Source organism: Sinocyclocheilus grahami, unplaced genomic scaffold (assembly GCF_001515645.1).
Source record: "Sinocyclocheilus grahami isolate Dianchi unplaced genomic scaffold, SAMN03320097.WGS_v1.1 scaffold1455.1, whole genome shotgun sequence".
Taxonomy (NCBI): Eukaryota; Metazoa; Chordata; class Actinopteri; order Cypriniformes; family Cyprinidae; genus Sinocyclocheilus; species Sinocyclocheilus grahami.
The window spans coordinates 140,849-153,365 of NW_015506634.1; the positions used below are offsets into that span (position 1 = coordinate 140,849).

Genomic DNA, 12,517 nt, shown 5'->3' on the forward strand with positions numbered 1-12,517 from the left:
TCCATATCACACGGATTCCTATGGAAATGACCGGATTTCGTCTGTGAAATTTTGTCAAAAAATGGTACCCAAAAATGAAAATTAGCTGAAAATGTACTTACCTTCAGGCCATCTGATGTATATGAGCTTATTTCTTTATCAGAACAGATTTTGAGAAATTTATTGATGGACATTAATTGATTTTCTGAAGTCATGTGGATTACTTGTGGATTATTGTGATGTTTTTATCAGCTGTGTGGACATTCATTTTGACTGCACACGTTCACTGTAGTAGAGGATCCAATGGTAAGTAAGTGATGTAATGCTACATTTGTAATTTAAATTTGTTCCGACGAAGAAACGAACTCATCTACATCTTGGATGACCTGAGGGTGAATACATTTTCATTTTTGGGTGAACTATTCCTTTAAGACTTATTTTCTAACAACATCAGAGTAGTGAAATCTGATAAAACTTAATACGGCTCTATATATTAACCATGATTTAATGCAGTAATACTTTTACAGCATTTTATAATACCTTTATATTATGTTTATAATACCTAATGCATTAATCACTGATAATAAACTGAATTTTATTGAATTGTACAGTAAGTGTTACTGACATTCTTTGTGCTACGTACACAAATGTACATACAGTGAGACAAAACCTGTGACTCAAACACATTTTTCTCACCTCTCCCCAGTCTTTTAACTGGTTGTGAGAGAGGTCTAGCTCAACCACGTGAGCACAGAAAGTGGCCACCTCCTCCTCATCTCCGGCCTCCGTGATTCCACAACCATCCAGAACCAGAATGCTGGGCAGATTCAGACGATCTTATACACACAGTGGGAGACATAAACTGCCTTTAATTAATGTATAGATGAAAATTCATTAGAATTTGAAGTTGTTACAACCACCCAGGTACAGGTTTTTTTTTTTTACGTTATTTATTTACAGCATTTCACTTAATATCTTCGGGAAATCCTTAGATTTTAGCCCTAGAATATATTACTATTATGATAACATTGTGCTTGTCACGAATCTGGTCCATAAACTTCCGTCTGCTCGCCACCAGAGGTCACCCTTCCACTACTATGGACTCTTGCACCACACTACTGTTGCACTTCACCCAGACTACAGTTCCCATCATCTATTGCACTGATTACACACACACAGCTGAATGCACTGATTACACAACACACACAGCTGAATCCAATCAGACATGCTACATAAGCCATGAACTTCCTCTCTCTCAGGGCCGAGTATTGTTCAGCGTGTATCACTGCTATAGCTGATAACTACCTTATGGTGCCTGCTTAGTTTTCCTAGCCTCATCTTAGTCTTGCCTTGTCTGTTTTCTCGTGTTCTGATCTTTGCCTTGTACCTGGATTATTCCTCTAGTCTCACCCCTGTTGGATTACGTTCACCGTCGACTGACCCTCGCTTGTTTACTGGACTGCTCTTGTTTTGTCTTCTATATACCTGTTTGCCATTGCCTGACCCTCGCCTGTTTTGACCACGCCCTTAATAAAGCTTGCAAATGGATCTGTACGTCTCACGTCTTGTTTGCCCCGTAACAGTATACTCGGCCATTCAAGGATCCAGCGGCTTTACCGAAGGACATTGGCCAGGTATGAACACAGCGATTCTAATACTAGCTCTCAAGCAGGGCACACGATCACTTGAGGGTTACATTGAGGAATATTTGGCTTTGACTAATGGCTCAGAATTACCGGACTGCATGTTAATTGACTTTTTCTGTGATGGCCTTAACCAGCCTTTAAAATCAAGAGTGATTCATGAGGGTCCTCGTTTGTCACTAAGTAGTTTTTTGGATCATGTTTTGTGGACTGTTGATTCAGCGTTCACGGTGGGTGTCGTGGAGGAACGCGACACCGCACTCATTACTGTAATGGCAGCCGCACTGGAGCACGCTCACAAAATGACACAGCTGATCTTCATGAATCAAGTCAAGTCACAGCTAATCTTCATGAGCCATGTCAAGTCATAGCTGATCTTCGTGAGCCATGTCAAGTCACAGCTGATCTTCGTGAGCCATGTCAAGTCACAGCTGATCTTCGTGAGCCAAGTCAAGGCACAGCTGATCTTCGTGAGCCAAGTCACAGCTGATCTTCGTGAGCCAAGTCAAATCACAGTTGATCGTCATGAATCAAGTCAAGTTATAGTCACAGCTGATCTTCACGTCCAGTAACGTCTCAACTGACCATCTAGAGTCACGTCACATCACAGCTGGTCATGAAGAATTACGTCACAGCTGGTCATCCAGAGTCACGTCACATCACAGCTGGCCATCCAGAGTCACGTCACAGCTGATCTTCCAAAGTCACGTTACAGCTGATCTTCCAAAGTCACGTCACATCACAACTGATCATCCTGAGTCTCGTCACAACACAGCTGATCGTCAGGAGTCTGGTCATGTCCTGTCTGTTGCACCCATATCTTCAAGGTCAGTCTTTCGGTATCCCAGTCTGGTATCTAGTGTGAGGGATGCACCGCTGGTGTCTGCACGCACAGCTGGTATCCCCAAACCCACTCACTCTAACCCTTCTGTTCCTGAACTAATTCCCCTGTCTGAAGCACTTCCCATGATGGGGATCACTTTATGTTGTGTTTGGGCTGCATACACCACCACAGACCTTCCAGAGGTGGCGATGTCCACTGTGATGTTTCGAGAGGTGGTGGCTGATGCTGCAGAACCTCTTGGGGTAGTGACGCTTGCTGCTGTGTTCTCCGAGGCGATGGCGCCTGCCGCAGCTTCACCACAGGTGGCAGCACATGCTGCAGAACTTTCTGAGGCGGAGGCGGAGGCGGAGCCGTTCGCTTCAGCTCCTTGCACGATGGTGGCGCCCAGCAACGCACTTTCAGCCTGTCATGTCACGGTCGAAGAGACCATTGCTGAACTTTGTACCTGTCCTGTTAAGAATAATGCTAATGAATTCTCCCTGTATCCTGATGGTACTACTGTAGAACCTCTAGAGGTGGCAGCAGCCGCTGCAGACCCTCTGGCGGTGTTAGTGGTACTCACTTATGAACTCTCGTCCTGTTCTGTTTCAGCCAAGGAGGCCATTAATGGAATTTCATCTGCTCATGTCACGGCCTATGAACTATTGTCCTGTCCTGCACTGGTCAAGGAGACCATTTCTGAATTCCCAGTCATGCCTGTCATGGTTACTGAACTCTCGTCCTTTGTCAACCCGGCCGCAGAGGCCGTTGATGAAGAACTCTCTTCTTGTACTGAACCGGCCACGAAGGCCATCTGTGAACAATTGTCCTGTCTCAACCTAGCCGCAGAGGCTGTCTGTGAACTTTCATCCAGCCCTGAATCGGCCACGGAGGCCGCTTATGAACTTTTCTCCTGTCCCAATCCAGCTGAGGAGGCTACCTATTAACTCTCAGTCCTGTATGTCACAACCAAGAATGCAGTCTTCGAATTTCATGCCTGTCCTGTCACGGCCATGGAGGCCGTCTGTGAACTCCCTTCCTGTCCTGTAACAGCTACGGAGGCCATTAGTGAATTCCCTGCCTGCCCTGTTAGGGCTATGGAGGCCAATTATAGACTTTTGTCCTGTCCCTATCCGGCCAGGGAAGCTGTCTCTGAACTGTCAGCCTTGTCTGTCACACCCGAAGACGCTGTCTGTAAACCTCCTGACTGCTCTGTAGCGGCCATAAGGGCAGTTCGGGAACTCTGTCGCAGCTTTCTGTTTGTGCTGTTAACCCTGTCTTTGTCAGAGAGACCACAAGTGAACTATCTGTTTGTCAAGTGTCAATTAATGAGTCTGAGTGTGAGGTGTCAGCCTGTCCAGATCCTATCAAGGAATCTGTTATCTGCCCCATTAGTCCAATCATGAGCCCAGAAAATATAATTGCACTCCAGGTCTGTCCCGTTAACCCTGACATTGCCATAGAGACCATTTATGTACTGTCTACCCATTCAGTTATCACCGGGGAAACCTTTGATAAATGTATGTTCCCTGCCTCGGTCATTGAGCATATCTGCATTGTCTGTATCTCGTGTCTCAGTTTTCCCCAGGTCCCGGTCTCTGCCATGGGTTCCTGATCTGTCTGCTCCGCCCTGGTGGGCTTCTGTTCTGTCTGCTCCGGCCTGGTGGTCTTCTGCTCTGCCCTGGTTGGCTCCAGTCCCGTCTGCTCCACCCTGGTGGGCTTCAGTTCCATCTGCTTCGTCCTGGTGGGCTCCAGTTCCGTCTGCTCCGCCCTAGTGGGCTCCAGTTCCATCTGCTCCATTCTGGTGGACTCCTGCTCTGTCAGCTCCGCCCTGGTGGGTTTCTGCTCTGCCTAGTCCCTGGCCTCTCCACTTCCATGTGAACCTGGCCCTCCGTCCCTCCCTCTGTTCCGCCTCCGCACCACCACCCTCCTGGATTGTATGGTGATAGGAGTGTCTGGAAGCCGCACTGCACAGAACAGATGCCGAGAGAGGTGACACTTCCCCCGGGAAAATCAGACCTCGCGTTTGCAGGACGGCACTGGCAATATCTTCCAACTGAACCATAGTGTCACGAATCTGGTCCATGCACTTCCGTTCGCTCACCACCAGAGATCACCCGCTCACTACTATGGACTCTTGCACCACACTACTGTTGCACTTCACCCAGACTACAGTTCCCATCATTCATTGCACTGATTACACACACACACACAGCTGAATCCAATCAGACATGCTACATAAGCCATGGACTTCCTCTCTCTCAGGGCAGAGTATTGTTTGGCGTGTATCACTGCTATAGCCTTACGGAGCCTGCTTAGTTTTCCTAACCTTATCTTAGTCTTGCCTTGTCTGTTTTCTCGTGTTCTGATCTTTGCCTTGTACATGGATTATCCCTCTAGTCTCGCCCCTGTTGGATTATGTTCGCCGTCGACTGACCCTCTCTTTATTTACTGGACTGCTCTTGTTTTGTCTTCTATATACCTGTTTGCCATTGCCTGATCCTCGCCTGTTTTGACCACGCCCTTAATAAAGCTTGCAAATGGATCCGTACGTCTCACGTCTTGTTTGCCCCGTAACACATAGCTAAGGTTTATCCAAAAAAGTCGCTAGGTTTGTCAGTATGAATATTCTATAGAAAAAAGACGCTAAAAGGGTCTGAAAGTTGCTAAATCTAGTGCTAAAGCCATGCTCGTGTGTGTGAGATGCGGTAGCTGATGGCAGGGGGCGGTGGATATTTGTGGCGGTCAATGTGGATGAGTTCTTCTGTCATCATGTTCTATTAGTTCTACAGCTTCAGTTTCGGAACTTTCACGCTTAGTAACACATACAGCAGTGCAACAGTGAAAAGGGACCCCTCTCAAACAGTGTCGCGTTCCGAACGTTGTTTAAGCGACATACACCTGTATTGCGGTATTTTAAAAATTCATATCATAAAAAAATAAACACTGGTATTCGGTATGAACCGGTATAACGCCCAGCACTATGACCAATGTAAAGTTCATTCACCAAGCATGTTCTCGTCGACTATCGATTAGTCAACTATTAGGGGGCAGCCCTACTGAATGCACTGTTAGGAGCTGCTGTGAGGCATTTCCCCCTCGTCATTCAGGTCCTGTGTCTGCTGAAATAACAAACGGCAGCTTCCATCCTGGGCTTCTAGGTGGACAGAGTAGAGGCAGATATCATCAAGTAAGTCTGCCTCCTCTGCTGACCTCCTTGTGACTTTTGACAAGGCATGTACAAAGGCAAGAGAGGCTTGGGAGGCCCTGCACACCATGGAATCTGCCCAGACTCTGCTCAGCAGTGCTGCTAGAGGATGGTGTTCTCACCTCTCTGAAGAGGGTGTTAAGAAATTGGTGTTCCAAGGGCTCCTTTTGTCACTTGTTTCAGACAATATGCTACGTAGTGCTTGATTACTTTCACATGCTGGTGTGTTTTTGGAAAAATCCTTTCACCTTCCCCCTAAGGTAAGAGTGGCAGTGGTCAGTGGCTGCACAGGACATGTCTCTTGCTCCACTCTGATATCCTAAAAGTATCTTTTTCCGAGTTGAGCTATCTTAGGGTCTAAAGTAGAATTATTCTCCCCTGTAAATTGGTTGCTTAGTAGGCCATTCTAGTATGACTTGGTGCTGCAATAAAAAGGAAAAAAAACTCAAAAACTCACCAAAATTAAAGGTGTTTGTGGGGTGAAAAGAGACTGTACCAAGTGCTTACATCAGGCTCTAAGGCTGGACTGATGATGTGACTGGCATGTTTTACTTATATTTACGGACCACCTTCTGACATGTCCGGCATGGGGCTTGTGGGCAGAGCTGCTGAATTCTGTGTACTAGAAAATTTTGCAAATGCAATTCAAACAGACAGTAAAATATACATATCAACATCATTAGAGGACAAATCTGTTTGCTGTCAGTTTTGACCTCCGTCACATTCAATCCTTCAGCTTCACCTTTCACACTGACCTCTACAATCATCCAGCTTTCACACAGACCACACAAAAATCTTCTCAGCTGGTTTAGTAAGTGTGTCTCACCTCTCCTGCTCACTGCCAGAAATGTGATTCTAGAGATTTTCCTATTTTGTTAATTTGGTTAAAAACAGCACATCTTAAAATTATAAATGTGATCATGGTTTGAAAGTGGAGTGACTATTTTCAGTGTTACTTACCGAACTGATCCGGATTCTTTAACCACAGGTAACAGATTCTGAAGAACTTCGTCTGCTGTATGTTGTTTTCCAACAAACAGTTTTAGATCAAACACATCCATCTTCTCTTCTGACGTCAGCAACACAAAAACCAGAGCTGACCACTGTGAAGAGGAGAGTTTGGTTTCTCTTATTTCTCCAGATTTCAGATAATCCTGGATCTGCTTCATCAGTGAATCATCACCCAGTTCATTCAGACAGTGAAACAGATTGATGGATTTCTCTGGAGAGCGATTTTCTCTGATCTTCTGTTTGATGTACTGCACTGTTTCCTCTTTGTTGTAGGTGCAGCTTCCTGTCTGTGTCAGTAGTTTTCGTAAGAGAGTCTGATTGGACTCCACTGAGAGACCCAGAAGAAAACGCAGGAAAAGGTCCAGATTTCCATTCTTACTCTGTAAAGCCTCATTCACAGCTCTCTGATGCAGTTCAGATAATGAATTATATTTCTTCTGCTTAAAAATCTTGAGCAACAGACTTTGTTTTGTTTGATCAAACACACTGATGTTGTTGATTGTAAAGGAGAAGTGCACATATAGAGCTGCTAGATGTTCCTGGATGCTCAGATGAACAAAGCAGAAGACTTTCCCCTGATACAAGCCCAACTCCTCTCTGAAGATCTGAGTGCACAATCCTGAGTACACTGCTGCTTCTCTCACATCAATGCCACACTCTCTCAGGTCTTCCTCATAGAAGATCAGGTTGCTTTTCACAAGCTGCTGGAAAGCCAGTTTCCCCAGTTTGAGAATCATGTCTTCATCTTTCCCCTTCTTCTCATAGTCCTTCTCATGTTTGATGTTGGTCTGAAGGATCAGGAAGTGTGTGTACATTTGAGTGAGAGTCTTGGTACTTTATTTTCCTCAATGGATATTTCCATTTCTTTTGTTTTGGAAAAAAAGGAATTAAGAAGATCTGAAAGACTGAGTTTTTTGTCCTTCATCAAATTGAGCTCTCTGAAAGGAAGTGGAAATATGAGCTGGACGTCCTGATTCTCTTTCCCTTCAGCCCAGTCCAGGATGAACTTCTGCACAGAGACTGTTTTTCCAATGCCAGCGACTCCCTTTGTCAGCACAGTTCTGATGGCTTTGTCTTGTCCAGGTAAAGCTCTAAAGATGTCATTGCATTTGATGGCTGTGTCCTCTGTTGCTGCTCTCCTGGATTGTGTCTCAATCTGTCTCACCTCATGTTCATTACTGATCTCTCCACTCTCACTCTCTGTGATGTAGAGCTCTGTGTAGATCTCATTCAGCAGTGATGGGTTTCTCTGCATCGCTGTTCCCTCACACAGACACTCAAACTTCTTTATCAGATTTGATTTAAATGTGTTGAGAACTTCATGGCTGTAAAATAAAAAAATAATATTATTACATGAGTGCAATAATAAGCACAATGTCTTATATATTCTGTATCATATCCTTACAAACAAAAACAGACATGCTATACCTGAGACCAGGCCGTGCATCTCCACTCAGACTTATTGATTGATCCATAGATGTGTGTCTTTTCATAGACACACTGCTGGACTCTGGTTCTGATCTCTTTTGCTGCACTGAGCTAAAACAGAGAGAAAATAAAGTTATTTCTTTAAATTACTACACCCAACAAATCAGCTATTGGGGAAAAAAGTAGCACTTTACAGAGCACTTAAAAAACATTTCCTTTATGCCAGGGGTGTCAAACTCACTTTAGGTTGAGGGTCGGATCGAAGAAAATGTCCCCTTATGCAGCCTGAATTACCTTTTGTTAAACCTCAGTTTACAATTAAATTAATATTAATCATACTAACTACAGTATAATTTACAAGAAAACCAGGATTTTTTACATTATTTTTTTAGATGATGTTAGCTAAATTTATGTTTAAAGTGTGCGATTCCAAAATAATTAAATAAATAAAAGATCTCTCTGTATTTTTAGGTAATTTGTTGATAACAATTAGACAGTATTTTACAGTGTGTTTTTGAGCTAGTACCGTGGTTGGTTTAGGCCTGTCATAACCCCCAGGCAGTGGTCTTAATGAGTGATTCATTGACTCACATTAAAAAAGATTAATTCATAAGAGTTTATTCATTTGGAAACAAAACAACTGTCTTTATGATTGGTCCATTTGTTCAAAAACAGATGAATTCTGCAACAAAACACTACAGTGTTGCTCAGAGATGTTCTGGCTTTGTTTAAAACTATTTTTGCTGACAAAACAGAAAAAAACAAAAATATTGGCTCTAAAATATAACTCATTTAATACTGACATCTTGTTTGCTGAACTGTTGTATAAAATCAATTAATTTGCGAGTGCACTGATATTCTGGAAAATGGCACTCTTACAGGACATTTTTGCCTCCATATCATATGTTGAATTATTACAGGTTTCATCCTGCAGTGAAGGCTTTTTTGGGGCTTTTTTTGGTCATTAAAACAACAATCATGATATTATAGCAGACAATAAATATTGCACACCCCTAGCTTGTCCAAAGCTGTCTGGTGTATCTCTTAAGTCTGGTGCATCTCAAATAAATGAGCAATTTGTTCCACTTTAAATTAAAAATAAAATATTGTAGCGAATAAACATTTCATTTTCAAAATAATGTTTTATTTATTTTATATTATTGTTCGAATAATCCATCGGGCTGGATTGGAAAATGTTGTGGACTGTATTCAGCCCACAGGTTTTATGTTTGACACCCCTATGTTTACACAAAAACTGTGTGTGTGTTACATTATCAGATACAGATACAAAAAAAAATACCCACACAAGAAGCACAAAATACATGATCAAATATATACCAAATTACATAGCCGCGGGAACATCTTTTATCTGGGGGGCGGGGCTTGATGTTGCAAGGTGGGGCCATGGTGGGGGATTTTTGACAAAATCCTAATATTAAAGGGGTCTAAATGTCTAAATGATGTTGCTAAAAAGAACATTATTTTGTGTATTTGGTGTAATGAAATGTGTTTATGCGGTTTAAGGTTCAAAAATAATTATTTTCCACATACTGTACATTATTGTTTCTCCTCTATGCCCCGCCTTTCTGAAACGTGTCGATTTTTACAAAGCTCATCGGTCTGAAAAGCGAGGTGTGCTGTGATTGGCCAGCTATCCAGTGCGTTGTGATTGGCCGAATACCTCAAGCGTGTGACGGAAATGTTACGCCCCTCACCATACTGTGATGCCGTGTCCCGGAGCGCTGAGACAAAAACATTAAAACCCATTATAAACGAGGCATTTGTTGCATCCAGGATCAGGAAACAGTAAAATGCACTGCACACATCTGAATATTTGGGTTGAAGTGTTCTGGAACAGTGTTGTAAATATAACTTTACCACTGATTTCTAGTCGTGTCCTCTTTTGGAAGACCAAACAAAGTAGTTTCGCTTTCACAACGAAACACACAACGGGCTAGAGTGAGCGGCAGTCTTGAGAACGGCGTGGCCGGCGGGCTTGCGGCAACCACATGTGACGACACCGGGATGGACTCCGCGTCGTTCACGGTGAAAGCCGATCCAGTGCACTTTGGCAAATTCTCTCATCAGAAACAACAAAGTGCAGATGTACATGCGATGTAAATAACAGATTAATTCATCATACACTGCAGATAACATCACTGATTATAGCTTAGCTTTTTTTAAGAGTGCTTACACTCACGCTAGACTGAATTTAGTGATATTCTTTGATAATGTAAATGTTCTTTGCTCGCTGTATAATTTGTTCATTGTTTGAATAATCGTGGTATTTTTATTAAATGTGATCAGGTTAAACACAAATTCAGTCTTATTAAAATATTTTGTCATAAAAAGGAACTTGCCTAAGACGTTATGATGTGCGTAGTTAATAGATTACATTAGGCTTCAGTGGTTTGAGTGCGTTTGACCAGAGACTAGAGCGCAATTAAAGAGCTGTGCTTATGTGCTTGACGGTGGCCATCTTGAGAAGCGAGAAAGCTTTGAAAAATGGCTCATAAAAAGGATGAGGACGTGAATGGTTTTTACAAGTCAGAATGTAAAATTACGATAATATCGTATGAACATTTCACATGAAATTCTGTCAGTGTGAGGGGGAGATGTAGGGATATGCGCCGTGAGGTGCGCAAGAAAAATACAACCGTACTAGGCTATGTATTTCTGGTCAGTTTAATACATAATTAATCACAAAACTATCACAAAAAAATAAGTATCTTGGTGATGATCGAGGGGCACGAGGAAAATCTCAGACCCGGCCCTGCGGCGGGGGGTGCTTCAGCACCCCTAGTTCCCGCGGCCATGCCATATTATAATAATATTTTTATACAAGTTATATATAACTCAGTTATACCTGAGACCAGGCCGTGTATGTCCACTCTTAAACGTTACTGGCTGAACCATAGACATGTCACTCTTCATAGACACATGGCTGGGCTCTGGATCTGATTTCTTCTGATGAACTGAGCTAAAACATGGAGAGATTAAAGTTATTTCGGTCACACTTTATATTAGGTGGCCTTAACTACTATGTACTTACATTAAAAAAAGTACAATGTACTTATTGTGGTCATATTGTATTGCAAAACAAGTTTGTTGCTATTGAGGTGGTGTCACGAATCCTGTCCATGGTCTTCCAGCCGCTTGCCACCAGAGATCGCTCTTCCGTTACATTGAATGTCACTCTACACAGACTGATACATGTCACTCTGGACTACAGTTCCCTTCATCCATTGCACTGATTACACACACACAGCTGCATCCAATTAGACACGCTTTATAAACCTTGGACTTCCTCTTTCGGATTGCCTAGTATTGTCTTTGTTTATCCCTCAGTCAGTGATAGCAACACTACGGAGCCATTCCGTGTTTTCCCAAGTTCATAGTTTAGCCTTGTTCTTTGCCTGGATTTCTCGTGTTTCTATTATTGCCTGTTTTCCTCATCTCGTCTGATCTCTGCCTGCCCTGGACTCTGTTGTTTGTTTATTTGGATATCCCCTTGCCTTACCCATGCCTGTTATGACCACGTCTCTGTCTAATAAAAGCCTGCAGATGGATCCGCATGTCTCTCGTCTCGTCGGCTCTGTTACAGGTGGGATACGGGTAAGGTTAGGGACAGGTTTGGTGGTATGGGTAGGTTTAAGGGTGGGTTAAGGTGTAAGGGATGGGTCAACAGTATAATTATAAATGTAATTACAGAAATTAATTACAGATGTAACTACTTATAGGTATTTTAAAAAATATAAGTACAATGTAAAAACATGTATGTACACAATAACTGCACTGTATCAAATTATTAATTTAAATGTAAGTACATAGTAGTTAAGGCCACCTGATATAAAGTGGGACCATTCATTCTTTAAATTACTGTATTCAACAAATCAGATAATCATTTATCATTATCAAATTCACTTTAAAGAGCAGTTTATAATAATTTCCTTCATACTGTTTATATAAAAAACTGTCACATTATCAGATACAGATAAAAAACAAAGCACAAGAAAAATTTCCTGTTGAAAATACACAATCAAATAAATACCATATTATAATAATATTTTAATACAAGTTATACATAACTCCGTTGTACCTGAGACCAGGCCATGTATGTCCACTCTTAAACTTTACTGGCTGAACCATAGACGCGTCACTCTTCATCGACACATGGTTGGGCTCTGCTTCTGATCTCCTCTGCTGAACTGAACTAAAACACAACAGATTTAATACTTTATGATGAGAATCATTTTAATATAAGATCTTCATAAAGTATTTTTAAGAAAAGCTCTCGAAGAGGCTTTATGGTCTTGTTTTTAATAAATATTTAACTGGTTATTTAGGGTGTTTACACTTGAAGTTCGGTTCTCCGCGTTCACACATATGCAAATGAACCGCACTAACACAGCAATCACACCAAGA

At 42.3% G+C, this 12,517-nt stretch overlaps 1 protein-coding gene across 1 annotated transcript in view; it reads right to left on the reverse strand.

The window, feature by feature from the left end:
• LOC107570418 (protein NLRC3-like) overlaps window positions 1-8,139 on the reverse strand; it is a 43,814-nt gene extending 35,675 nt beyond the window's left edge. The window contains exons 1-2 of the mRNA XM_016256648.1: window positions 8,093-8,139; window positions 6,614-7,498 (exon numbers count right to left, since the gene is read on the reverse strand). Coding sequence (XP_016112134.1) covers window positions 6,614-7,498; window positions 8,093-8,139 — 932 coding nt within the window. The remainder of the gene's footprint in view (window positions 1-6,613; window positions 7,499-8,092) is intronic.
• Between the last annotated feature and the right edge of the window lie 4,378 nt (window positions 8,140-12,517).